Source organism: Theropithecus gelada, chromosome 7b (genome assembly GCF_003255815.1).
Source record: "Theropithecus gelada isolate Dixy chromosome 7b, Tgel_1.0, whole genome shotgun sequence".
Taxonomy (NCBI): domain Eukaryota; kingdom Metazoa; phylum Chordata; class Mammalia; order Primates; family Cercopithecidae; genus Theropithecus; species Theropithecus gelada.
Window position 1 is genome coordinate 96532835 of NC_037675.1, and position 27405 is coordinate 96560239.

The 27405-nt window shown below is 40.1% G+C and overlaps 1 protein-coding gene across 4 annotated transcripts in view; it reads right to left on the bottom strand.

Moving 5' to 3' along the window:
* Window positions 1-13089: 13089 nt before the first annotated feature.
* DICER1 (dicer 1, ribonuclease III) overlaps window positions 13090-27405 on the bottom strand; it is a 71272-nt gene continuing 56956 nt past the window's right edge. For 2 of the 4 annotated variants that reach the window (XM_025391830.1, XM_025391831.1), the window contains exons 22-27: window positions 26671-26826; window positions 22726-23614; window positions 20776-21044; window positions 18085-18247; window positions 17916-17991; window positions 13090-17549 (exon numbers count right to left, since the gene is read on the bottom strand). In XM_025391830.1, the coding sequence (XP_025247615.1) occupies window positions 17384-17549; window positions 17916-17991; window positions 18085-18247; window positions 20776-21044; window positions 22726-23614; window positions 26671-26826 (1719 nt within the window). In that variant the 3' untranslated portion in view covers window positions 13090-17383. The remainder of the gene's footprint in view (window positions 17550-17915; window positions 17992-18084; window positions 18248-20775; window positions 21045-22725; window positions 23615-26670; window positions 26827-27405) is intronic. The other 2 variants (XM_025391829.1, XM_025391832.1) reach the window with 2 other exon arrangements.

The window sequence follows — 27405 nt, forward strand, 5'->3', positions numbered from 1 at the left end:
AATATAAGCTCACTTTAAATTTCCTTCTATCCTACTAGTTTCTTATCCCAAAATATATCCTCACATAAACAAAAATCTACTTCTTGATTTGGCCATGACTCTGAGTATTATCAAAGTATTATCCTCTTTCTGATCTTGAGAAATATTTGGGAACGAAACTAAGGCGTCAATGATGGAGCAATGCTTCCATTTCTAATCCAAAAAAGACGTCTGTGCCATTGTTGAGAATACGGGAATCTGGAAAGGCAACTGTCATGAAGAGTGAACTAGAAGCAGGTTCAGTGCCTACTCACTCTACTCTTTGATCAAAGGAAAGACAATTGAATATTTGTCCATGGTGCCTTCCTTGTTATATCCACCCAGTGTATGCAGTGGTATCTTTGGGCTGAAGCAGAAATGTAGTCTTAGCAACAACCCTACATCTTACTCTTTTATCCAGGTACTTCCTGCCTGCACCAGGGGCTTCTCAGCTTACTCCCAGATTTCTAATACGTCATCTCATTGCAGCTGATGACATCCCTCCAAGACAGGTAAGAACTACCATGCCCATTGGACAGCCATCAAAAATAGAGCTCGAAGAGCTTGAGGTCACATTTGTAGCATGGCAGGCAGAATCTAAACTGGCCCGAGATTCCTGCTCCCTGGTAGGCATGCATTGCATGTCCACCCTTTGAGTGCAGGCGGGACTTGGGAATATGAGATGTCCCTGCTATTGTAAGGTTACCTTATAAGGCAAAGGTGGTAGAATTTTGCAGATGTAATTAAGATCCCTAATCAGTTGAGTTGGAGTTAATCAAAATGGAGATTTGCCTAAGTAGGCCTGACCGAATCAGGTGAGTCTTTTAAAAGAGAATCCAGGCCGGGTGCGGTGGCTCACGCCGGTAATCCCAGCACTTTGGGAGGCCGAGACGGGCAGATCACGAGGTCAGGAGATCGAGACCATCCTATCTAACACAGTGAAACCCCGTCTCTACTAAAAAATACAAAAAACTAGCCGGGCGTGGTGGCGGGCGCCTGTAATCCCAGCTACTCTGAAGGCTGAGGCAGGAGAATGGCGGGAACCCAGGAGGCAGAGCTTGCAGTGAGCTGAGATCGTGCCAGTGCACTCTAGCCTGGGTGACATAGCAAGACTCCATCTCAACAACAAAAAAAAGACAGAGAATCCAGGCCTTCCCTGAAAAGGGAAATTTAAAGTGAGAGGACAGCTCTCCTGCTGGTCTTGAAGAAGCAAGATTCCAGGAGTTCTGCGTTTACAAGGAAATGGTTTCTACCAAGAACAACCTGAGCTTGGAAGGATCTCGGGCCCAGAGGAGACCTCAGCCCCAGCAATACCTTGATTGCAACCTGGTGAGATCCCAAGCGGAAGACTCCAGCTCAGCTGTGCCCAGACTCATGACCCACAGAGAATGTGACATAATGAATGTGTTTTGAGCTTTTAAATGTGTGGCAATTTGTTACACAGCAAGAGAAAGCAAGTACACATGTGACCACCAATCAAGTACACTTGCCTTAACATCCACGCCGTGGCCATTCCAACCCCCTTTGTGAACTCCTTTCTGATATTTCCAGTCTACACATGCAATAAAGCTCACTTTAAATTTGCTTCTATCCTACTATTTTCTTATCCTAAAATATATTCTCATATATACAAAAATCTACTTCTTGATTTGGCCATGAATCTCAGTGTTATCAAAGAGCTTTCTTATAACACACACAAAAAGAAACTACGATAGTTTTTCTTTTCCAAGGGCCTTGAACAGCAGCATATCTGACACCAGTATGAAACTTTCTTGTTAAGCCCATAAACGTTAGTACCTTATGAGAAAAGCCGTACCTTTAGAAACACCTGACTAAATATTTCATAAATGCAATGCACAGCAAATTCCTGCAGTAGATTCACTGGATTTACAACCATCAAACTGTATTAAACTTACAATATCAAGATTTATCACCTATAAAATGGAGTCTCATTTTAGTAATATCTCACATTCGATCCCAAAGGATCTCAAATACCTTCGACCCTTCACCAGGGCACTTCACCGTAATTCATAACGAGGTAATCAAATACTTCACTGTAAGGCAGCCACCGCCACATTAGAGGATTAACTCACCTATCAAGGAAGGGTAGGCAGGGCTGAGACAGAAGGCAGCCGCTGCTTTGCCGAGTGCAGAAATGGTACCAAGATCTAGATCACAGGGAGCAATACAGGTTTAAAACTACAACCCAGAAACACAGAGCCTGAAATGCCGAGCCAGTCCTCAGAATGTTTGCAGGATGTCATTATGCATGTTGAGATTGTAACTTTGGGTTGAAATGTGTGAGTAAATTTTGAAGATTTATAGTGATCAAATATCTTAAATAATTCATCAAAAGTATTCAGGTCTTTATGACATAGGCAAATTACATGATCAACATCTTAGGAGCATCTCTGGACCCATCATTTAAAGTATAATTTGGTCTATTGAAGAGACCACCAATTTCCATGGCACCATGAACCAACAACTACTATGGTGAGACACCATAAGGAGAACTCCTACCCATCCCTCAAAACCCAGCTCAAGTATCACCCCCAGCTGTGAATGTTCCCTTCACCTTCCGACCTTCTTCTGTGTACCCTGGTCAGTCCTTATTAGAAGGGACATTGGATTAAAATTATATGGTTATACACAATGTTCCCCATCATAATTTGGGTCCTGAATATAATGAGGTTCATGATTCATTTTCAGGGATATGTTTAACATCCTTGCATGTCTTTACTCACCTGAAGAATGGGAATAACAGTAATACCTACTCTTATACAAAACAGAGCAAAGTATTTAGAACACTGAGCATTTAATCATTGTTATTTATCATTATTATTTACACTGGCTATGCCTGTCACTCAGTCATATCATCCTGTCTTATTGTCTTTAAGGCAAATATTCTCCAAAACTAGCAGGTTTCCTTAAGATCTGTCTTCCCATTCCACTCCCCCTGATCCCCAGGACGTAAGCTTCTATGCATGTGACAGACATGTCCATTGCACTAAATCCCATTGACTCTGCAGTGCCTGATCTTCGAGGATGCTGAGTTGCTATTTGTGAATGAATGAATGAAGAAATATGTTCAGCAAAACAGCAAGATCATAACCCCAGCTTATAGGAACATAGTCTTAACCAGACATGATTCAAATCTCCCTTACTTTTTAAATTTTTTCTTGAGTCTGGCTCTGTCCCCCAGGCTGGAGTGCAGTGGGGCGATCTTGGCTCACAGCAACCTCTGCCTCCTGGGCTCAAGCAATCCTCCCACCTCAGCTTCCTGAATAGCTGGGACTACAGGCGCTCACCATCACACTCAGCTAATTTTTGTAGAGACAGCGTTTCACCATGTTGACCAGGTTGGTCTCAAACTCCTGAACTCAAGTGATCCTCCCACCTCGGCCTCCCAAAGTGCTGGGATGACAGGTGTGAGCCACCATGTCTGGCCCAAATCTCCCATACTTCTGCATTCACAAATTGAATTTTTGTGGCTTTGAGTATTATACTCTGTTAGTGGATCTTAGGGGCCAACTCCATTTCCTAGATGAGGAAGGAGATGGAGGCTACAAGAGGCGAATGACTTGACTGGGGAGTGAGTTCCAGGGCTACCCCAGGTGCAGGGTCCCAGGCACCAGCTGATGCTCCTTTCAGTGTCTTTGGTACAGGAGGGTTAAGTCAGAGTGTCCTGGGATGCAGGAGTTCCAGATGCCTAGAAATGCTCAGACCATGAGTTGCCAGTGCTTCCCCTTCGTCAACAAAATTGGCTTTAGCAAGCTTCAGTTCTGGAAAACCTAGATTTTCTATTTATAAACATAACCTCAAGTTGGAATTCTGGCTTTTTGGGAGGACTGATTCAGCCCTTTATTCCAAAAAGGTAAATAGAAGTTTTTTTAAAAAAAAAACAACCACCAAACAAAACCCAAAGTGGGCCTTAAGGCTCTTAAGAAAACTTAAAGCTCAAACACTTTCCCATAAAAGCCACTTACGTCCCACTGTCTGCCCACACTTGAGCCTGTGCTCTCAATGGGAGAAATCTAAGAGCACAATGCCCTCTGTTGCGTGAGAGCTGGCGGGCTGTCATTTTGCTTCTCTTCACAGAACAGTGTGTGAACCGGGGCTGTTCCCCTCTAACAGGTCGGCCCACTGGGATCTGGCAGCACAGGGAGCTGCAGAGTTCAAAGCTGTGATCATAGAGTGCTTTCTGCCTCCTTACGAACCACCTGGCTCCCCTAGGTCCACTTCATGCCCAATACTTAGTTACTGCCTCATAAACTGAACCAATGAATATCAGTGTGTTTGGTCATAGCACACCTCATTCCCAAGAGGATTGGGATGGCAACAACACAACCACCATAACAGCACAGATGCCGTAACAGGAGAGCATGGACAGTTAGGGGAATGGGGCAAGGGGAAAATGAGAGAGTACTACTACTAAAAACACTGGATTTTATTCCCATAGGATAACTGTATTAGTCTGTTTTCACACTGCTATAAAGAAATACCCAAGACTGCATATAAAAGAAAGACGTTTAATTGACTCACAGTTCCACATGGCTGGGGAGGCCTCAGGAAACTTACAATCATGGCAGAAGTCAAAGGGGAAGCAAGGACCTTCTTCACACGATGGCGGGAGAGAGGAGTGTGAGCAAGAGCAGGGAAAACTGCCTATTTTTATAAAATAATCAGATCTCGTGAGAACTCACCATCACGAGAACAGCATGGGGGAAAACACCCCCATGATCCAATCACCTCCTACCTGGTCCCTCCCTCGACATGTGGGCATTATGGGGATTACAATTCCAGATGAGATTTGGGTGGGGACACAAAGCCAAACCATATTGATAATTATAGGTGGACTTGTGGCCTATCTTCCCCAGTAGGACGTAATTGTCTGTAACGAAGCCAGGAACGCCACGTTACTCATTGTTCCAGAAGAATGTGAACAGGTGAACTGAGTTACCTAGTAGTCAAAGCACAAAGAGAAAAGGTCAGCTACGGGATTCGTAGTGTCCGTTCAAACCAAATCTTTAGGAAAAGCATGGGCTTTTCTGGACCTTTCTCCACCAAGCCCTCTTGATATTACATGTCCCAGTTTACTGTGTCAGACTAACCAGGAGATCCCCCTGCCCCCTGCCACACTGCCCTGCACGAGGGACCACCACACACCAACATTCAGAAGGGCCCCAGGTCCCACGCCCCTTGCTGCAAACATTATTAAAAGAAACCAAAAAACAAAAAACAGAAAATGTCCCCATCCTCTCTACTCCCCTGGTTGCCCCCTGCCCTCCAACATGTCAGCGCATGATAACGCACAAGCCAGTGCTCTGAGATCCACGCTGACTGAGGTTCTTCTGCAGTGGAGCAGCATTTGGGTGCAGTGGTGACTGGCACGACCCTTGTATTTCAGTGGCTCCCAGACATGTGAAGAGATGGTGTCAACAGGGCGAGATGTGTTGTGAGAAGGGCCAGGGACTGTAGCAGGGACCAGAGGACAGGCTCAGGCTGAGGGTGAGGCAAGGTGTGGGAGGATGGGCAGGACTGGATGAGGAAAGGCGGTGGGAGGGGGAGGGAAGGGAGTGTCTCAGGCGGAGTCCACAGCACACAGAGAGAGGTGCAGATGTGGAGTCATTAGGAAGACAATGCCCATTGCCCTGAGAGGGTGGGGTGCAACTCCTCTGGGGAGGAGAACTTCGCGAATTACATTCTCTGCAACTGTCAGGGGTCGACACCTGGACACACAAAACTAGTACAGAACACACACTTTGGACTTGAAGCCTCAGCATCACTTACTGAGTGGAAGAGACCACTAGCTTCCTAAAGTCACTTTGTCTCCTGACGGCACGACTGGATAAACCTCCCCCTTTTTTCCATCCTGCTACCGTGATGCTCTACAGCATAACCGGAGTGGTTTTACTGAGGTAAAGGAGCGCTGTTTTTTCTTCAAAAAAAGGGACTGCAAAAACAGGAAGGAAAAAAGCAAAGAGGTTAAAGCCAACACTTGCTTTGGCAAGTGGGGTTTGGCAGAGCATTATTTAAAGTGCCCATGGCTTATCTTACCAGGACTGGTGCACACAGCCTTGAAATGACCATTGGGTGAGTCACTAACAGTTCAGGCTAAGGGGACATAGGGAACAGAGTAAGCGTAGGTCCCACCTTCAGTTCTCCTCCAGTGAGGAAGAGTGTGATGAACCTTTTCCTCCTTTGAATAACAGAAATGATACTAGGGTCACATACAAAACAAAGAAGGCCTGCAACTGGTGCCTATGTTGGCTAGAGGAGTCACCATCTGGTTTTCTTCTTAACATGAAAGATCTACGTGCAGACATATTTTAATTCCACCACCTTTCTTTCAAAAGACCCACATAAACCGGGAAATTCTTGGATGATGGTTCAAATGCTTCTGTTTTGGGTGGACATGGGTTCAAGGCACAGCCCTCTTACTGGGATCTCAGGCAAACTACTTCACTTTTCCATACCTCATTTTGCCCATCTCTAAAGCGAGGACTGTAGTGACCACTAGCGCTTGTCATGGACAACTGTCAGGACACTGCGCCCAGTGTTTTACGTGAACTCTCACTTAATCCAAATGACTCTTGGCTCCTCATAGCAAAGGCAAGGTTATGAGACTAAAGTAGGTTAAGTAACTTGCCCAAATCCCACAGTGCTGGAAACCAGGTGACCCGACTCTAGTACTCAATCAGAATCTCTACGAGCCACATTCCTCCAAAAACAACCATTTTCATAATTGCTTTGAGGAGTAAATGGCATAAAACTGATAAAACATTGAGCACAGACATGGCACTTATTACGTGTTTGACAGATCTTAGGTGGGCTGCAAGTCCCTATATGAAATCTTTGCCTCAAGACCAATGTGTTTGGCAATTCAGAATTTTCTGAATTTTAGAAAAGTAATTCAGTGTGTCAGCTCTCTATTATGTGACAGCCCCAGCAGCGTCTGCAGCAGGACCAGTAAGGAGACATGCTAATATTGCTGTTGCCAAACCTACGATTAGCCACGCTAAATGGGATAGAGACTATACATAGGCTCAACTCAGTCTAGGTCAGGTGTCGCTGCCAAGTAAGCTCTGGAAACTTGATTTTCAGTGTGTTTTGGACTTCAGGATTAGGAACCTGAATTAGTGCCCAAGATACATGGTGTTCCTCCATAAGCACAAGGAAGTATGTGTGAGGGTACTAGCTACACCTTTGTTCCTAACAAATTACTGTGAGAACATTACAAATATCTAGCAGAGAATAAGCTAAATCAATGAGGGAACCTCCATACAACGAAATAGTATGTGAATGTTACAAAGAAACAGTTGGCTTTACAAGTGTGTGTCCACAGACACATATACACATGTAAAAAGTCACTGAGCTACATGTATTAAGATTAGTGCACTTTATGTATATTACTATATGTTTTAACCTCAATTATAAAGAAAAAAATCCTAGACATTTGATATGGAATATTCTCAAATATGTTAGCTAAAAAAGCAATAGATAGAAGCGTACTGAGTGTGCTACCTTGTAAATGCAGTAGGGACATAGCCAGTCACTTATTTGTGTAAAACGTCTGAAAAAAATACTCAAAGAAACTAAGTAATGTTGGTTGCCTTTGGGGAAAAGTACTACATAAAGAGAAATACTTTCATGGTAGAGCTTTTTGTACATTTTTAGGTGTTTTTATTTTAACCCTGTGGTTGTAGTTCCTAGAGGGAAAATATTCTTTTAAAAAAAAACTTACTCCTGTAATCCCAGCACTTTGGGAGGCCAAGGTGGGCAGATGGCTTGACTCCAGGAGTTCGAGACCAGCCTGGACGACTTAGTAAAACCCTGTCTCTACAAATACTACAAAAATTAGCTGTGTGTCGTGGTGCACACCTGTAGTCCCAGCTACTTGGAGGGCTGAGGTAGTTCACTTGAGCCAGGACGTTCAGGTTGCAGTGAGCCATGTTTGTGCCACTGCACTCCAGTCTGGGTGATAAAGTGAGACCCTGCCTCAAAAAAAATTAAATTAAAAAAAAAAATTAAAAGCTTACTACCTATACTATTGAGATTGAACTATAAAGTTCTCCAGACCCTCTCTCCCTGATCCAGGGAAGGGCGAGGTGACTGACTACAGTGGCACTAGGTTGTGATCAATTTCCAAAGTTGGGGAGAACGTGCAGATAACCTGGAGCTTTGAGAGCTCAGGCCCAAAGGTCAGGATGAGTAAGTGTGAACGCCTAATCCAAACTGTGGGGGCCTACAAGCAAGGTCAGGGAGGTATGAATCCGGCAGGGGCACAGAGCTCAGCAGAGGTTTTGAGTAAATGTGTGAAGGGATAATGTCCACACACGTGTCTATGTTGCTCCTGGCTCCTCTCCACCCAGCACCCTGAAGGTGATTGCAGACCTCCAAAGCTAACTTCTGAAAATGGCTGGCTTTAGGGTGAGAGACGCAAAATAAAAAATCATTTTTGGTCCTGTGGTGATACAATGTTCTTTAAGTTTGGTTCAGCCACGGGTTAGATAACTGACCATATATTCATTAGCACACAAATTTGGGCTGTGTGCTCAGTACTACTTATGGCAGGAAGCAGGACGAGGTCCTACCCTCATGGAGCATCCTTGCTAGTATCGTGTGGGGGATAGCTAGAGACAAGGTGATAGGGTGCAATGTTAAATCCATGATAGTTATGGGAGGCTACCTTATGTTAATAAGGGCTGTCCTCTGAGCCGTAGTTGAATGGGACCCTGAATGATAGGAGCCAACCATGCTAACACATTTGAATTAAAGATGCGTGTTGGCCGGGTGCGGGGGCTCAAGCCTGTAATCCCAGCACTTTGGGAGGCCGAGACGGGCGGATCACGAGGTCAGGAGATCAAGACCATCCTGGCTAACATGGTGAAACCCGGTCTCTACTAAAAGAAAAAATACAAAAAAACTAGCCAGGCGAGGTGGCGGGCGCCTGTAGTCCCAGCTACTCGGGAGGCTGAGGCAGGAGAATGGCATAAACCCGGGAGGCAGAGCTTGCAGTGAGCCGAGATCCGGCCACTGCACTCCAGCCTGGGTGACAGAGCAAGACACCATCTCAAAAAAAAAAAAAAAAAAAAAAAAAGATGTGTGTTTTCTGGATGCCAGCTCTGCACCAAACACCTTCCCTCTATCCTTTCACTTAATCCTCATGACTACCCTCTGGGTTCCAGTTATTACTATCATCACTATTGTAGAGGAGTGCACAGAGACAAAGCGTTTTGTCCAAGGTCACACAGTCAAGTGACAGAGAAGGCTTCACACACAGGAAGTCTGACCCCAGAGCCTCCCATGAACTCTGTACTAGGATGGGCTTAGTGCTCAGTGAAACCAGCAAGACCCTCATGACTAAAGCACACTGAGAGGACTCAGTCATGGAGGGGCCAGATCACATAGGCTTTGTAGGCCATGGGAGGAGTTTAGATCTATTTTGATTTCTATTTTAACTAGATTATTCTGGCTACAATGTGGAAAATAGATCAGAGGGGAAAAGGGTGGAAGCAGGAAGACCCGTTAGGAGACTGTGACATAGTCCAGGTAAAAGCAATGGTTGTTCGATCAGGGTGCTGGCAGTGGAAAGGGGGTTATGCTTTATCTAGGAGGCCAAATCAGCAGAATTTGCTGACAGACGACTGATAGGATGCAAGACACGAGGGAAGGACAGGAACCAAGGATGACCCTTGGTAAGCTTTTCATTTGGGCAGCTGAGATGGGTGGAGGGACTGTTTGCAGAGCACCATTTCAATAGGAGAGCACTAGAGAAGTGTGAGCGTTCAACAAATGGTGCTGGAGAAACTGGACATTCACATGCAAAAGAATGAGGCTGGACCATTACCTTATACCACAGAGAGTGAGTCCCCAATGCACAATGGTTCAGCTTAATGACCTGACTTTCTGATGGTGCAGAAGTGATATGCATCCAGTAGAAACCACACTTTGAGGACCCGGCCGGTCCCCCCAACACCACCCGCAGTGGCTCACACCTGTAATCCCAGCACTTTGGGAGGCTGAGGCAGGCGGATCTTGAGGTCAAGAGATCAAGGCCCATCCTGGCCAACATAGTAAACCCCGTCTCTACCAATAATACAAAAAATAGCCAGGCGTGGTTGTGGGCGCCTGTAGTCCCAGCTACTCGGGAGGCTGAGGCAGGAGTATCACTTGAACCCAGGAGGTGGAGGTTGCAGTGAGCCAAGATCGCACCACTGCACTCCAGCCTGATGACAGAGCAAGACTCCATCTCAAAAAAATAAAACAGGCTTTGTGTTTGCCCAGGTGTAGGCTAATGTGTGTTCTGAGCATATTTACATAGGCTAGGCAAAACTATGATGTTCAGTAGGTCGGGTGGATTGAATAACTTTGTGTGTGTGTGTTTTTTAATACTTTAAGTTCTAGGGTACATGTGCACAACGTGAAGGTTTGTTACAACTTTTTTTGAAACAGGGTCTCACTCTGTTGCCCAGGTTAGAGTACAGTAGCATGATCATGGCTCACCCCAGCCTTGACCTCCCCAGGCTCAGGTGATCTCCCACCTCAGCCTCCTGATTAGCTGGGACTAAAGGCGTGTGCCACCACACCCAGCTAATTGTATTTTTAGTAGAGATGAGCTTTTGCCATGCTGCCCAGGTTGGTCCAAACTCCTGAGCTCAAGCAATCCACCCACCTTGGCCTCCAAAGTGCTGAGATTATAGGTGTGAGCCACTGCGCCCGGCCAAATCCATTTTTCACTTAAGATATTTTCAATTTACGATAGGTTTACTGGGACATAACTCCATCATGAATAGAGAAGCATCTGTACGAAAAGCTAACTCAAAATGGATCAAAGACCCAATGTAAGAGCTACAACTATAAAACTCTTATCCAGAATATATACAGAACTTCTAAAACTCAACAACAAAAAAACCCAATTCAAGAATGGGTAAAAAGGACTTGAATAGGTAATTTTCCAAAGAGACAAATGGCCAATAAGCCATTAAAAGATGCTCAACATCCCTAATCATTAGGGAAATGTAAATCAAAACCACAGTAAGATACCACTTTACATCCATTAGGATGGCTCTTATCAAAAACACATAAAACAAGTATTGGTGAGGATGTGAAGAAACTGGAACTTGGTGCACTACTGGTGGGGAAGTAAAATAGTGCAGTCACTATAGAAAACAATATGTTAAAAATTAAGCAGAATTACCATATGATCCAGCAATTCTACTTCTGGGGTATATACTCTAAAGAACTGAAAGCAGTGACCCAAACAGCTATGTCTACACTAATGTTTACAGCAGCACTGTTCACAACAGCCGAAAGGTTGAAGCAACCCCAAATGTCCACTGGCAGACGAATCAACAAAATGTGGTCTATGCAAATAATGGGATATTATTCACCTTAAAAAGCAAATTCTGACACGTGCCATGGTATGGCTGAACCATGAAGACCTTATGCTAAGTGAAGTCAGACACAAAAGGGCAAACATTGCCAGATTCCACTTACATGAGCTACTTAGAAAAATTAAATTCAGAGAGAGTAGAATGAGGTTGCCAGGGATTTGGAGGGAAAGGGGTATTAGTGTTTAATGGGTAGAGTTTTAATTTGGGATAAAGAAAATGTTCTGGAGGTGGGCCAGGTGCGGTGGCTCACACCTATAATCCCAGCACTTTGGGAGGCTGAGGCAGGCAGATCACGAGGTCAGGAGATCAAGACTATGCTGGCTAACATGGTGAAACCCCTTCTCTACTAAAAATACAAAAAATGAGCCGGGCGTGGTGGCGGGCGCCTGTAGTTCCAGCTACTCGGGAGACTGAGGCAGGTGAATCCCTTGAACCCGGGAGGCGGAGCTTGCAGTGAGCTGAGACTGTGCCACTGCACTCCAGCCTGGGTGACAGAGCGAGACTCCGTCTCAAAAAAAAAAAAAAAAAGAAAAAGTTCTAGAGATGAAGGGTGGTGAGGACAGCAAAACACCGTGAATGTACTTTATGCCATTAAACTGTACACTTAAAAATGGTTAAGATGGTAAACTTTATGTGTATTTTACCACATACACACCAAAAAACCCTCTAAGGGTTGTTCATAAACTGCCTTGCAGACTGGTTAGAAAGCACTCTCTCCCGACCTGCACATCTCTCTGCTCCTTGCATCTTTGCAAGGGGCACAGACGTGAGCTGGCTGGGACCCAGCATTTACCATTCCATCTAAAACATACATGTGCTCACGGATCTGCACACACACAAAAATTCAATCCCATCTGGATTCTTTTCACCCACATCGCAATCTGCAAAATGATACATTCAGCCTGGCTGTGTTCTTTCTTGCTAGCCATGACAGCTGCAGACATGAGCAGTTGCTTGTCTTGGAGGGTAGGGTCAATGGTGGCAGGAAGGACCTGTGGCCCTGAGGCTTGGCCTGAACTCTCTAGAGAATTCAGGGCGGTAACACCAACACACCTAAGCATGTAGCACTTACCCAAATTCCTCAGGATTAAAATACAGATACTTTTTCCTCCTCTAGTTTAGGGCAGTCAGAGAGAGAGGAAAGGAAGGGACTAATTCAAACTTACAAAGGTTTTCTCATTCTAAAAAACTTCTTACCATCTTGTTCCTACAACCACATGATTAGTATTAGTGCTTGGTTTACTGAGTTACCAAAAAAAATTGGGTCAAAAGGCTAAAATTATTTCTTAATCAACAATATTGGAAATGTGTCCTAAAAATCTGGAAGCTGAACATTCTGTCCACCTGATTTTAGAAAAGCCAAGTTCACCTAAAGAATGTGTCAAACATATCATCTAAATAATCCAAGACCTAGAATGCATCAATCAATGTGACAAAATTTCCAAAAAGCAGATTGGAATTAAGTCTTCAAAAAAGACAGTTGTTACTATATAATTCTATTACTATATAATTCTGCAGGTGGACATGCAGCAGAACTTGGTAAACAAAATTTTATATTAAATATGCATTTTCATATGATTCACCATGGAATGAAAACATTATAAAGATCGTTTCGGCTCCCACTATTTAAATGTCATTACCCACTTGAATTGAAAAAAGATGCAAGGACACAAAGTGAACAGACGATAACTTTATTGGAGATTTACTCGGCTACAATTATTACAAAAAAAAACAACTAAAGGTAATTGTGATCCATAAGGTGCAGATTGCAAATTTCTGCAGCATGATTACTGTATGAATGAATGACATCATGTTCCTTAAAAAACAGCTGCAGCATGTGATGGTAAATATTTTATTGTCAATCAAATTATATGCATTAGTTTTACTTGAATTTAGTAATTTTCCTTCACTATTTACAGCAGAAAAGCCAGAAATTTACTTCCTGTTCACCTTTGCATTTTTGCTATGTAACCTGCTGCTGCAGTGAATTCTTAGTGCATCTATAAAATTTAAATTGTCTGTGGTTGATGTCCAAATAAAAATGGACTAGAAAAAAAAAACAAGTAATGATTAAAATATATTTACAAGTTAGTTGTGAAAAATCATTTTCACTGCTAGTGGAAAATACAATGGTCTCAATGCAAATTTCCTAGATATTGCTATTGGCGTCTCCAACAACTTTAAAAATCATTTTAATAGTCTTGGTCTTAAACATATCTTTAAAACTTTCCATGTACAATATAAAATAAAGAAATTCATCTGGAAATAATTAAATTCCTGAAAAGTAATCAGTGGTTGGAAAAATATAATTATTCAAATGTAATTAAAACAACCATATAGGTAAGAATTATACATGACAGGAGTTTCTCTTCCGCAGATAATGCAAATGGGTTAAGGACTCTTAACAGAATTTCAGATGCAGTTAAAAAACGGTCTCAAGGTCTCAGTTTGGTGGCTTAAATCTTGTGTAAAGGGATTAGACACCCTAACAGAACAAGATCCAATACTTTAAATCAACAGGGCCTTGTGCATCAACTGCGCTCAGTCTGGATTCCAGTGACCCTCTGCAGTCCCCACCTGCCTCCAGGGAGCGACTGAAGGCACCGACTGCCAGGGGAACACCTGGACTCATGAACCAAAGAGCCTCAAGTCTCGTGTTGTCAGGGCAGGGTATTAGAATCTTTCTGAGGGCAAAGTATTATTAACAAATAAAAATATCAGTATTTTAAAAGACAATTACAGGAGTGTTAGAGGTCATTCTACATTTCATCACCTCACGTAATATAAAAGAAAAAAGAAAACAAATATAACAAACATTTTAAAAACATAAGAGTTCAGTTAACAAATCTTTTTCATACTTTCACAAACAGTAAAAATGCCACAGACAAAAATGACCTATTTAAGTTGTGCGAGTATATGACACATTGCAGGCATTATAATTATCATTTTCAAATTCCATAAATCAAAACAGCAGCAAGGCCAAACCACATTTTTTTCCTCTCTGTTAAGCATATTTTCTTGAAATGAGGTAAAGCATGGTACCAAGTGCAATGCTTATCTGTGCTACATGAACAGAACAGAAGGGAAAAAGCTATTATAAAACGCAGCATAGTTAGGACTGCGGAAAGTATATTATAAAAGAAATTTTAAAAAATTTACAAATGAAGGTTCATGTCAACTAACTTGCACACAATCATCATACGGAATTTCTGCAGTTGCTTTTTCAAGATACGCCTCCCCAGTCCTTTACACATGTGCTCAGAGCACAACCACACCCCACTGGTAGGTTTTCCATATTACATTCGGTCTCACATTGCAATCACGGGAACAGAAGGGTGGCACATAGGGTTCTAAAGTGGGGCAACATAGAGTGATTTTTTTTTCTTAATTGACAGATGCAAAACATTTCAACAAGCTAAACAGAAGAAAACTTTACAGCATTAAAAATCAGCAGCACAAAAGCGTTCATAACCATTTCATATGTCTAACTCGTACTTTTTTATTTTTTAACTTAGTAACCAGGGGATCATAGAATGCTTCAAACTGTGAGTCAAATTAAAATCCACTATTTTTCTCCAACAAAAAGTGAAATAGCTGAAGTTTGCTGTTGATAAAACATTTTGAATGGTAGAAGGAAATTTGAACCCCTGAGAATGTATGACCTAATCATGTCTAAGTCTGAACATCTTCGTATTAACAAAAAGAATACTCTTCTTAAGGTTACAAATATATTGAGGCATTTTTCTCCCACTGGGAATCGTAACTGTGAAAACAATCTGATTTTGGTGCCAGGAATCAAGAGAATCCCGTAACATTGGAATCAATGTATTAGACACAATGCAAAGCCCTAAGCTCCTGGCATCAGGTAGTTTATAAATATTAAGAGATTTGTGATTAAACTTGATCACAAATCACCCTCACAATAAAATTCACATCCAGCCTTACTTGTTAACTGCACTTTTACAGTTATATAATTCAAGAACTGCTTTGTTTTAACTGGCCATATCTTACATTAAGGTTTTTATAAAAATCAAATAGACATCTTAAGGTTCCAAATCAGAATGAAATAGTTTTAAAACAAGTCACCTAAACTAATTTGCTCAAAAACTCATTTAATAATTTAGATCTCAATTTAAGTTTAAGATTGGAGACAACAAAAAACACCGGAGAAGCTTAATGTCCCCCTCACTCAGGGTTCCTTAGAAAGCAGAGCTGACAGTTTTGTGGGTGCGCTCGCACAGAGGCATTTCTCTGTGGGTGGATGATGCAGATAAAGCAGGAAGGACAGTATTCAAATGTCACTTACACATAAATGCAGCATTCCATGAAGCATCAACTTCAGAATCATGTGCTGGGAAATACGAGACACCTCTGCTCAGCTTTCTTAAACTTCAAGCATAATTAACAGGGCAAATTGCAGCAAACCTCTACTGGTATGTTGATGGGAGTGCAAGACTGACCCACAGCTTTTAAAAAGGTAAATTAAGAGGTATTATAGTTACAGTGCAAAAAAAAAAAAAAAATTAAAATTTCAAGCATAATACATAAACATAGCACCAAACAGGGGAAAAATGCATGCAAAAGAAAAGAAGAACTGAGGTATTTAAGTGAAGAGTGCCTACAAGTCTAATTAAAGAAACTTAGGCAAATGCCTAAAAGTTTTTTTTTCGTTTTCCAAAGATGGAAATAATGAGCTAGTTTATCTAAATTAATGACCTAAATCACAGATGTATCAAAATTACGGCAGTTTATCGCATACGTTAAACTTTCATGGCATTAACAGCACAGCTTTGGTAGGTGAAATATGCATGCAACATTATGAAAAGTACAGTAAGAAATTTATGTGAGGAGACTAAGGGTAAAGGTGCTCTGTGTTTTGCTTCTTTAAATAAGTAACCAATCAATTATAAAATCTGCAGCATATTTTAGGTGTGATATGTCTAAGGTTTATTTTGTTAGAGCAATAGCCTAGAAGGCAAAATTATTTGCCATAAACATTTCCATCAGTGGAACTACCTAGCAGGAGGTCTTTAGTAAAATGGGGTGTTTAGCCAAAGATCATTTTTATGATAAAAAATATCCGTAGACTACATATTCTGGTTTTTAAAATGTCTTCAGTATACGTATGACAGAAATTTTAGGATGATCCTATAATAAGTTACAACTATACTAGTGAGTTGTAAGTATCACGCTGTCTCAACGTCTAATGCATAATAAAATGAAGGGAATGTAAAACAGTTTGTTCCAAAAAGATCAGAGATTAAAGAATATCCATGAAGGTTTTACTTTTAAGGCAAGAACCTTTTTTATCCAAGACTATGTGGCATTGGAAAACTAAAATGTGATTCACCAACATGCCAGCCAATGTTCATTAAAAATCTGTCCCTTACTATCAGGTGCAACGACCAGGAACAGGCAGCGACCAGGAACATCACCTTATACAGTATAACATGGAAAGAAAAGACAACACTGGTGCACTTCTCCTCTCGAAAACCTTATCATTCTATTCAGCTTATTAACTACTGCAGGACTGGCACTACTGCACACACGGAGAGATGGAGAAGAATCCACATCATCCTAGGACTGCTGGAGTTAAGTTGAAGCTCCATGGCCTTCTAACACTAAGCAAAGCTGACATAAATAAAACTAAAAAAAAAAAAAAAAAAACCTGTCAATTATTTTGAACACTTGCTAAAAGTCATCATTAAAGCACTCTTGTGATTTAAACAAAGCAGAAGTGAGGAAAGAAGACAAGATTGTGTTTGCGCAAAAAACTAAAACTACAATTAGTTCCAAAATTTTATACATATGTTAAATGTTTTATTCTGTTATCTATCTTGTTACCAAACAAACTTTAAATTCTGCCTTCAATTCATTCCACTCAATATCAACTTTAAGTCATCCTTTCCGATTTAAATAATTTTCCCCTTAATTTTTTTGTTTTTTGTTTTGAATTTTAAAAAGGGGTTTCAGCTATTGGGAACCTGAGGTTGATTAGCTTTGAGGCTTCGGAGGGCTCTTCTTGCTGCTGCAGATTTGGCAATCCTGTAACTTCGACCAACACCTTTAAATTTCCCCTTTCCTACTACTTCCACGGTGACTCTGACCTTCCCGTCATAAGTTCTCTCAGCCGGGCTGTAAAAAATCCAAACAGCTTGAATTAGAAGTCAGAGTATTTATTATCACTGTCAATCAGCATTTAGTGTGCACTCTCAGGCCAGGAGTCCCATGTAGAAGCTGACACCACACAAAGGAAACACGCGTTACGACTTACTGCAATTGCATACCCCCGACAGACAGGGCTGCCATCTAGTCTTTATTACAGCATTATTTCAGAAAAACAGAAAGAAAAAAGAGAAGTCAATCAGATTACAAATAGAAATCGGACAACAGCATGCCGCAGTGTAAATATTTTTCAGAATCATTAGTTTACAATATCTTTGTGAACTTTTTCCCTTGATGTTTTAAGTTAATTTTTTTCCATGTACATTTTTTGCTTACCTAAATTTGGCAGTTTCTGGTTCCATTTCAAGCAATTCTCGCACAGGGGAACGGGGTACATTTGCAGAAAACTTTTCTGCAATCAAAATGAAAGAATAATATGAATAATATCTTTGAAGTTGTTTCTAATGTTGTGGGTTTTTTTCTTTCTAAAGGGAGCCAACAATACCTATGAGTGGCCGCATCATGGGGTAGTACACCTGCCAGACCGTCTCCAGTGACATCCCACTATCCATGTAAATGGCACCAGCAAGCGACTCAAAAATATCCCCCATGGCCTTTGGAACTTCAATATCCTCTTCTTTCTCTTCATCCTCCTCGGATCTCCTAAGCTATTACAGAGAGAAAAGTGACTTATAAGCAAAAAGGCCATTTTACAGGCAGTCCACAGATGTAGTTTCTTTTCTTGGATATATGACTTTTGTGACTTCTTTAATAAGGGGGGAAATACCACTTATGGTATGCCTACTATATTGTAATAGTAAAACAAATGTTATCTTTTAAAAAAAAATTTCAAACTTCTCAAGAAAAAAAGAAAAAAATCCCCAACCCATTTATTATTCTATACCCAGCAAAGAAAAAAGATTACTTCTAAATTTGAACAACTTTAACAGAGAATTAGAAATAGTCAATAAAAGTATGAAAAAAATTCAAATTCACTCATAATCAAAGAATTGTACTTTAAAACAGTTCTACCCCCTAGCTGCTTGGCAAGCATTCAGTAGTACTAATTGGTCTGGTGCTGGCACGGGTGTATGCTGCTTTGGGGAGCAGAAATCGCTATTGTAGGGAAACAGGGAAATTCTACTTGAAAGATTTTTTTCCTCCAAGTTCCCTCTTCATTAAGCCACTAGATATGTGTTCACTATAACGGAGTATCTGACATAGCAGGTATGCAAATTAATAAAATAAAATCATACGTCTATATCAAAAGCCTTTGAAAAGTTCACAATTCTTTGATGCAGCAATTGTATCTCTAAGAACTTATTTTAAGGAGGTAACTAAGTACATAAGCGTACTTATCACATCCACGGTTATTAAACATCCTAACCAAAAACTACTTAACTACTCAGCCATAAAGAACCATTTAAATAAATCAGCCACGTGTTGACTAGCATGTGGCTCCTGAGCATCATGATACCAATCAATACAGGGAAAGTCAGCCACAACATATTACACGTGAAAAGAACAGGTTACAGTATCCTATAGATGACAGAATTCCATTTTCCATTTTAGATATGTTTTTATCTATATACATCTACAATTCATCCCAAAATGTTAATATTGGTTATTTCTGAGGTAGCATAATCAGGCAAATTTAACTAATTTTCTTTTTATTTACTTGTACTAACTTTTCTAAAATCAACACAAATCATTTGTGAAAGAAATAAAGAAAAAGTGGGAAAATACTAATTTCTAATAGGTTGTTTAGCCATACAAAGTTCTATATAATACATTTATACTGCTGATTACTTAAAAAGCAGACTTATTGTTCACATATTATGGTTTTGATAGAAAGGAATTTTAAGACTTACCAAGTTTAATTCTCTCTTTTTACAGCTGAGGAAACGGAGGCCCAGAGAGGTAAAGAGACTTTCTTAAGATCAAATAGTAAGTTAGAAATGCCAGACCATGACATTTCCAATCAGTTCATGTAACTTCTATACATATGTTTATATAAACAAAGGGAAGGAAAAGAATGAACAAAAACTAACAAAACCAATATGCCCCACTGGCATCCAAAGACAGCTTACATCTAATTTTAGCTAATTCCTCAAATTTCAAGCTTAGCTATTTCTAAAGAATGAGACTAGATAACACTTAGAAGTCTACGAGCTGGTCCCACCTTCTCGCCTCACGGCCTGCCGCGCTCCAGCTCAGACTATTCATCTTGGACAAGAGCACAGAGGCGCGGTGAAGTAAGAGCAGGGCCTTCTGACTCCTCTGATGCACATCTGGGCAGCTGGCAGGACATGAACTTGGCTCTGTGGCTAGACTTCAAACCTACTCTTAATTTTTCTCATAGAAAGAGAAATTCACTACTCCCCAACAAAGGCTTGGTGCAATTAAAAAGGGGAAGGTACAAATTAAAGCAAGGACAACTAAAACAGCTACTAGTGTTAAGGCTGTATTTCTTGACTCCTTATAGGAAAATCTACAAAAATAAGAAAATCAAAGGAAATGAAATTGGAAGAAGAGGAAATGAGAGTCTCTCTGGGGGATACAGGTATGCAGATGAATGTAAGAGACTGGAAAGATCTAAGCAATATCCTTTCCTACAAAAATTCAAAATAGCTCACAAACACATTAGAATTAGCTCCGTCACCAGAGAGCCTTTGGCTGAACTTACAACAGAAGCCTCCCAAATTCCAATGGTCAAAAATTTAGAAGTTTGTTTTTTAAACTAGATTTTCCCACTTCAAGTAGAAGCAGAATGTATATTTACGATGCTTCCCTGAGATATCAGCAAATATTTCTGATCCATTTTAAAAAGTAAGAATAAACTACACTGGGCTTTTACTAAAGCTAAACCTGCCCTGGGGTCCGGCAGTGGTGGCCACTTCTTCGTCACGCCTCAATGCTGGAAGCCTTCATGAAGGTGTGGGAAGGGCACATAACTGAAAGGCCTGGCTCCTTCTCTTCACACGAATGACCACACAGTCCACAATGGGGGCAGACAAGTTTAAGAGGCCTACCTGCAAACTGCAGTTCACTCAGTGCTCCCAGAGAACACAGCACACTGGGTCCCACACCCCTGACCTCTCGCTGTCCCTTTTGACCACTATGCAGTCAGAACTCTGAAATTACTGAGACCCCTAGTCAGATCGCTTTTTTCAACATCGTTTTGAACAGCACTAACCTCAGAATCCATTCCTTGCATTTCATTCTTCTCAAGCTGAAACTGCACAAAGTCATCGATGACGTGGAAGAGCTCAGGAGAGACAGCTTTGAAGTATTTGTGGTAGTCGTACTTTACAGCCAGCGATGCAAAGATGGTGTTGTTGACCAGGGCAGACCGCAGGTCCGTCAGGACCCCCGGGGAGTGCTGCCGCGGGTCTTCATAAAGGTGCTTGGTTATGAGGTAGTCCAAAATCGCATCTCCTAGGAATTCTAAGCGCTGGTAACAATCTGAGGGGATCCAAAGTGGAACCGTAAGCTTGTGCAGAAGCATTTACACTATCCCCACATAGGCAACTGATCCCCAAATCCCAAGAAGATTTGTATTTAAATCATTTTCACACATATATTCTTCAATAAGGAAATTTGACATATCATACTAAAAGGCCTCTGGAAACTAAATTTTAATGGCAAATTAAGTACATTTCTTATATAAATTGGGGTCATAAAATCTTCAAGTGGTCAAAAGACTAAATGCTTGTTAAGAACGAAAAACCAAAACCTCACAGGCGCTATCATGATCACTGAATGCTTTTCTCTGGCACTGTGCTGTCTGGGCAGGTAGGTGCTGGGGCCTTCCTCTCGAGTCGCCCTCACACATCATCACTTAAGTGAAACCAGGGCCGCACACACCTCTCCATGTGGCTACACTGCACTGCTATCGCTAAAGTCTCATTCACACTCTGGAATGTGTGCATAAGTGATACCATTCCTCGCTATTCCTGCGTTATTTTTGTTACACAGGATGACAGGAAAAGAAGACTCTCTTCTTAACTTGAGCTATTATAGAAATGAATTTACCACAAACCAAGAGATTGAGAAAGAAGAGCTGTGAAAGGAAGCAAAGGCAGGTAAACTGGTTGTCATTTTGTGAAACTGATCCATGTTAAATCAACATCTCTATTTTCTCACAGTGATTAAAATAATACATCCACCTGAGGAAACTGAGGCAGGGACCGATGGTGACTTGTCCCAGAATAAGCAAGAAGTTAAGAAGCAGGGACTGTGCTAGGAGAGAACCCAGGTCTCGGAACTTCCAGCAGAATGTAGTTGAAAGCCATGTATCATTTTTCCTCCATAATGAAAATTAGGCTTTAGTTTCATCAGTCTTTCTAGTCCAGAGTCAGATAGTTTTTCACTTTTTGGTTTTTACATTTTGCTGATCACCTTAACCTACACTGTTTTTATTATACAAACTACAAATTTTATATTTTGCTTTGGTATTCTGAATTCAGGCACTTATACCTCCAATACAGAAATCGAAATGTAAACTTCAGCTGTGTTTCACAACCTGAAGCTGATCTGGGTGTGAGGGGCTTGTTCTCCCTTCTAATCTAATGGGTTGACAGCCTATTAAAGAGGGGGAAAATACAGAGCACAGTGAGAAGTAGAAGATGACAGCAGAGTCACAGCAAGGGCCACGCAACCTTCTTGTGAAATCATTGCTGTTAATCTTTTATTCTATCCATCTTTAAAAAGACCCTAAAGGAGGAGTCTTTTTGTCCAAGAAGAACAATAAAAGGCTGTGGAAATACATCCAGAATATACAACTAAATCAAAAACCAAAAGCAGCACTGAATGGGCAAGAGAAAGATACCTGGGGAGGATAAAATGGGGAAACCACATCAAAATACTAAGGTTCAAATTTCTCTAATTAGGCAGCATATAAAATGACACCGATGAGGGTATAATATGATAGCCATACTCCCAACAACCAAAGTTATAAAGCAATACGTGCTCCCCAAATAATAAAGAAAAGAACTCTTTCTTTTCCTTTTGTTCCCCGCCCCATCCCTTGAATATTAACCACAAACACTGTACATGCATAGATCACCTTTTACAAGGCCAACACAATGTGATAAACACAAAGTCTCATTTTCCCAGAAATGCAGTTTTGTTGTGGGCTCCTTACCAGTGATAGTATTGTAGTGGTAGGAGGCATGTGTAAAAGCCTGGAGAAGGTAAGCCTTATTCTTGAATCTGTAGTTGATTTTCTTTTCAAAATTTTCAAACCCCGATATAAGGTGATTCAGTGTTTTATCTGCATCTGGATGATCAAACATACATCTTGGTGGAATCTTCAAACAACCATATTCCAAGTCTTTCAATACAGAAGAGCGTGAACTGGCCACAGAAGCAGCGGCACAGCTCACTGAAAGGTTCTTTTGTTGGCTGTTGAAATTCTCCCGAGTAGGGCACAGGGCCTTTTCCCGATCAGTCCTTTTAATTACCGGGAGCACCTTCAGCCCCAGTGAACAGAGGAAAAGCTGAGCAGCCCTCTCCCCACAGCTGGTTAAATAGCAGCCCAGCAGGGCTTCCACACAGTCCGCTATGCTTTTGTCAGCAATACACTGCTCAGTGTGCAAGTCGTAAGAAATGGACTGCTTTCCCGTGTCAACACCACAGTTTTCTTCTGATGGATTCCAGAACCCCACCACAAAGTCATCTTCTTCAACAGCTTTGCTAGGATCCAGATAGCACATTGCATCCCAAGAGCTGTAGTCAAAATCCTCAAAATCTGATGAAAATGGCATACTACCTAAGGAGGATTTTTTGGGCATTTTCCATTCATATGCAGAATCAGTGGTTGAAAAAGGAGAAAGAGAGATTTTCTTTACAAAAGCTCCTGACCCCATTAACATATTATCTATAAATCTGATATGTTCCTGATCATACTCCAGGAAATCATCTTCATAGTCAGCCTCTTCCTTCGGAGCCCTCCACATCAGGCTCTCTTCCTCCTCATCGTCCTCCTCGTAGTCCTCATCCAGTTTACCATTCGCCAGCATGCAGTCTTTTGTCTGAAACGAGGGGGAATGGGGAAGGAGGGGAGACATAGCTGCTGTTTTTAAAAGGGTTTGAAACTCAATAAAAGCAAGGGTTATGGATAATTTCAAATGACAACCACAAATACTAAAAGGCAACTTTAAAATCATGGCCATTTGTTTTCAATTAACATAAAATAAGTTATTTAATCATATAAACAAAGTAAAACATGTTCTTTGAATGTTCGTTTTCTAAGTTATAAAATGACCTTTATCCAGTATGAAGCTTTAAGTTAAGGATTTTGAACATGGATATCAAGTTAAAATTAATGTCCACAATGCAAAACTTCAACTAAGAAGTCTAACTCCGGTAGGACACACAATGAAAGCACTCATATGCTGATCACACAGATCTTCAATTTTGCTGACAAAATTTGAAAATGTGGTAATTTGATTTTCAAATTAATAAAATGAAATTCCAGATGTAGAAAAGCATTACCTTTGCAATTAAGCATATAATATAAAAACAGATAAAATCAATTTTTAAAATGTACAATAGGATTTTATAATAAAGTTTTTGTCCCTATTTCCACTTCGAAGTATACTTGCCACAAAAAACTATACTGCTTTGCTTAAAAAATAAAAGTGGTCACTGCACTAAGCTATGAATTTGAGAAATTATGCTTTTCCCCTCCACTCTGAGCTACAGTAATCAGGGGAACAGATTATAGCATAACTGACAAAAATGGAAGAAAATTTAGACTAACATGAAACACAACAATCCAATTTCTGTCAAAAGATCTTTGCTAATTCCAATTTCTTTGGCAAAAGCTTATTTGTGAGTGACAACCTTAATAATGGGCTAGATTTCAGTAATGATGTAACTTTTTTGCAATCCTAGAAAGATGCCAAATTTCTGTTATGCAAGTTTTTAAAGAACCAAAAAACTTTACTTGTGAGGGGGGAAGGCGAAGGGTGTGCATCAATGTTGACTGTAACAACTTTCCAGAGTGTTCTGACCAAAAAATGTTGTAACCTTCAGGCATTTTTTTAAATACTACAAATATTTCATTTTAAACTAGACTCAAGATATAAACACTATATTTGTCTGAAAATAAATAGCAGTAAGCCGGGCTATATCTATAACTATCTTTTCACTGTTTTAATTAAGAAAAAAACATCTTTTCAAGAATAAGGAAGAACACCAAAAGCAACTATAGTTGCAGACCTCAAGGAACATTTCCTGCTAAAAACCTTATACTTTCCAAGGCATTATGAAGATGTTTTAGATTACTGTTTGGTCCTTAAGAAAAAAAGGGCCAAACTGCAATTTTTAAAAAATCATACATTTTTTTTTAATTGAAAAAAACTTTCTGTATCTTTAGAAAGGTGCTACCATAAGCCAAAAGTGGCAGAGCACAAAAATCACAAAGGGCTGACTTTTATCACCAACTGTGTGATCCTGGGCAAAGCCTTTTAGTGCCTCTGGGTTTCAGATTCTTCATCTACAAAAGAGTGGGGTTCTACCTCATAAAATGTTTTTCAAGAGCACTTCAAGCCTTTTAAGAAAAAACAGCCACATGAAATCCTTTCCTGTATCATTCAAGTCAACTTTGATACTTTCTTCTATCAAGAGGCGTTTTAGCATGCAAAGGTTTTCACTTAAGCCCATTTGCTGAAGGGCCAGAGCAAGGTAGGGAGAACGGCAATGCAACCAGCCAAAACCACAGAGTATCTTTTCAACATAATGCAAGGGCCTATATTTCAATAAAAATAAGTTACTAAATAAAAATCTGAACAGTATTTCTAATGAATTCCAATAACCAAAGTGTCATCATAAACATTAAGAAAAATAAATTGAACTTTGTGTTGTATCTTAAAAAAAAAAAATCAGTATGACATGGCAATGTCACCTTTATGCTACAAGTTTTTAAAAAGAGCCAAATACATTATGAAACGGTATTAATAAAAGAAGATGACTGTTATTGGAATGTTATTCGTAGAAATACAATGCCATTTCTAAAGTTCAAAATCTATGTATTTTCCTCTAAGGTTCTACATATTTCTAAATTAGTAACAAATAATTGTTTGGACCTAACTTGCATTAAAATATTCCCTTAACGCTTTCCAAATAAGTTCTAATTCTGTAATAAGACAAATACTTCATGAGTTAAAAACATCCTCAATAAATAGATAAAAAATCTGAATAGTGTCACAGAACATGCTACCTGGAAATACTTAAAGGCAGATATATAAGATACACGTATCAGAAAGAAGACATGAAGAAAATGTATATTTAAAAATATAACCTGTGAAAGAAAAAAATGGCATTATCATTGTTGGCCTGAAGTAAAAATGAAGTAACAATGAGCCAATTTATCTTTAATGCAAAATAAATCTCCAGGAAATGAAACTGTCTGAAGCATTGCCTTTCACTGTGGAAGAGGCACTAGAACTCCCCCAGTCAACCACCACCGCACTGATTCCTGCAGCTCGGAGGCCCTCCCAAGTGCCCTCTGGTGGCCTTCAAGACAAGACAAAATGAAGCAGCTGTTGCTGATATGTGGAGTCTTCTTAAGACACTGGCAAGATTTAAATTATTTCCAGAAAATAACAATCTTTATGGATGATATATTTTTTTTTTAAGTTCACAGGAGTCCTGACTGAGAAAACCCTGAGCTACAAAAGCAAGATTTTATTGAAATTAATTATTTCACAGACAGACTGGAGATCACAGGTCACTGAAAAGTCGTATCACTGAACAGAGCTAAGGATCTAGGATAAATTATAATAACAGCAAAGTGAAATTTTTTTTTTAAAGAGCAAAACTCAAAGTCAAAACATCACATACTCTATGCCTTTGGAAAAGAATAAAAATAGAAATTTGCCTCCATCAAAATTATAACACTATTTCTGAATTCAGTGAAAAGACAGTGTATTTAAAGGAATTAATTAAATATATCAAACATCTACTCTATTATAAACACACCAAGAAAATGAAACAAAAAATTAATAAAACAAAATCCTTTGGCTCACCAAAAAGTAAATCCCTCCAGTTACACACACACACACACACACACACACAAACTTACCATTTCATCTTTTTCCCATTTATCTGTGTTGCTTTTGTCTTGATTTACTACATAACCAGGAGGAAGCCAGTTTACAGGGGGATCAAATATTGACACCACCATGCGGCTGGGCAGTCCCTTCTTTTTTCCAAGGCGATACAGATTACAGTTGCTGACCTTTAGCAGAAAATATTAGGATACTTATCCATAAATGACCACTGCTGGAATTCATTCAAGGCATATTAACATATCCTCAGTTAAATGTTCCTCAAATTAATAAATTAATTATATGGTCATCAATTAAGTATAAGGGCTCTACAGTTTTTCTACCCATTCATGTTATAAAAAGAATATTAAATTCCCACATATTCTATACTTTTTTGGTGCAAGTATTTCTGAATATAAGATGCAGAGCAGAAAAAATAATGTATACAGCTATGCAAATTCTTTATGAATGACTGAGAAGAAACAATTCAGACAATATCAAAGCCTTGAAAATACAACCTGATGATATAAAATGCAAACTGCTAATTGGAATTACCAAAGTAGAAAAGAACCCATATAAAAAGTCAAGATGTCACAATATTTTCAATGAAATGGGGGAGGATGCCATCAGCTCTAGTTGCAAAGTGAAAACTGGCACCAAACAAAACTGAAACTATGTTACATTCCTAGAACGGAAGCCACAAATGGGATTTCAACTGTAATGCTCTCTCAAATATTACTCCTTTGTTTTACAGGCATTTCAAGACACTT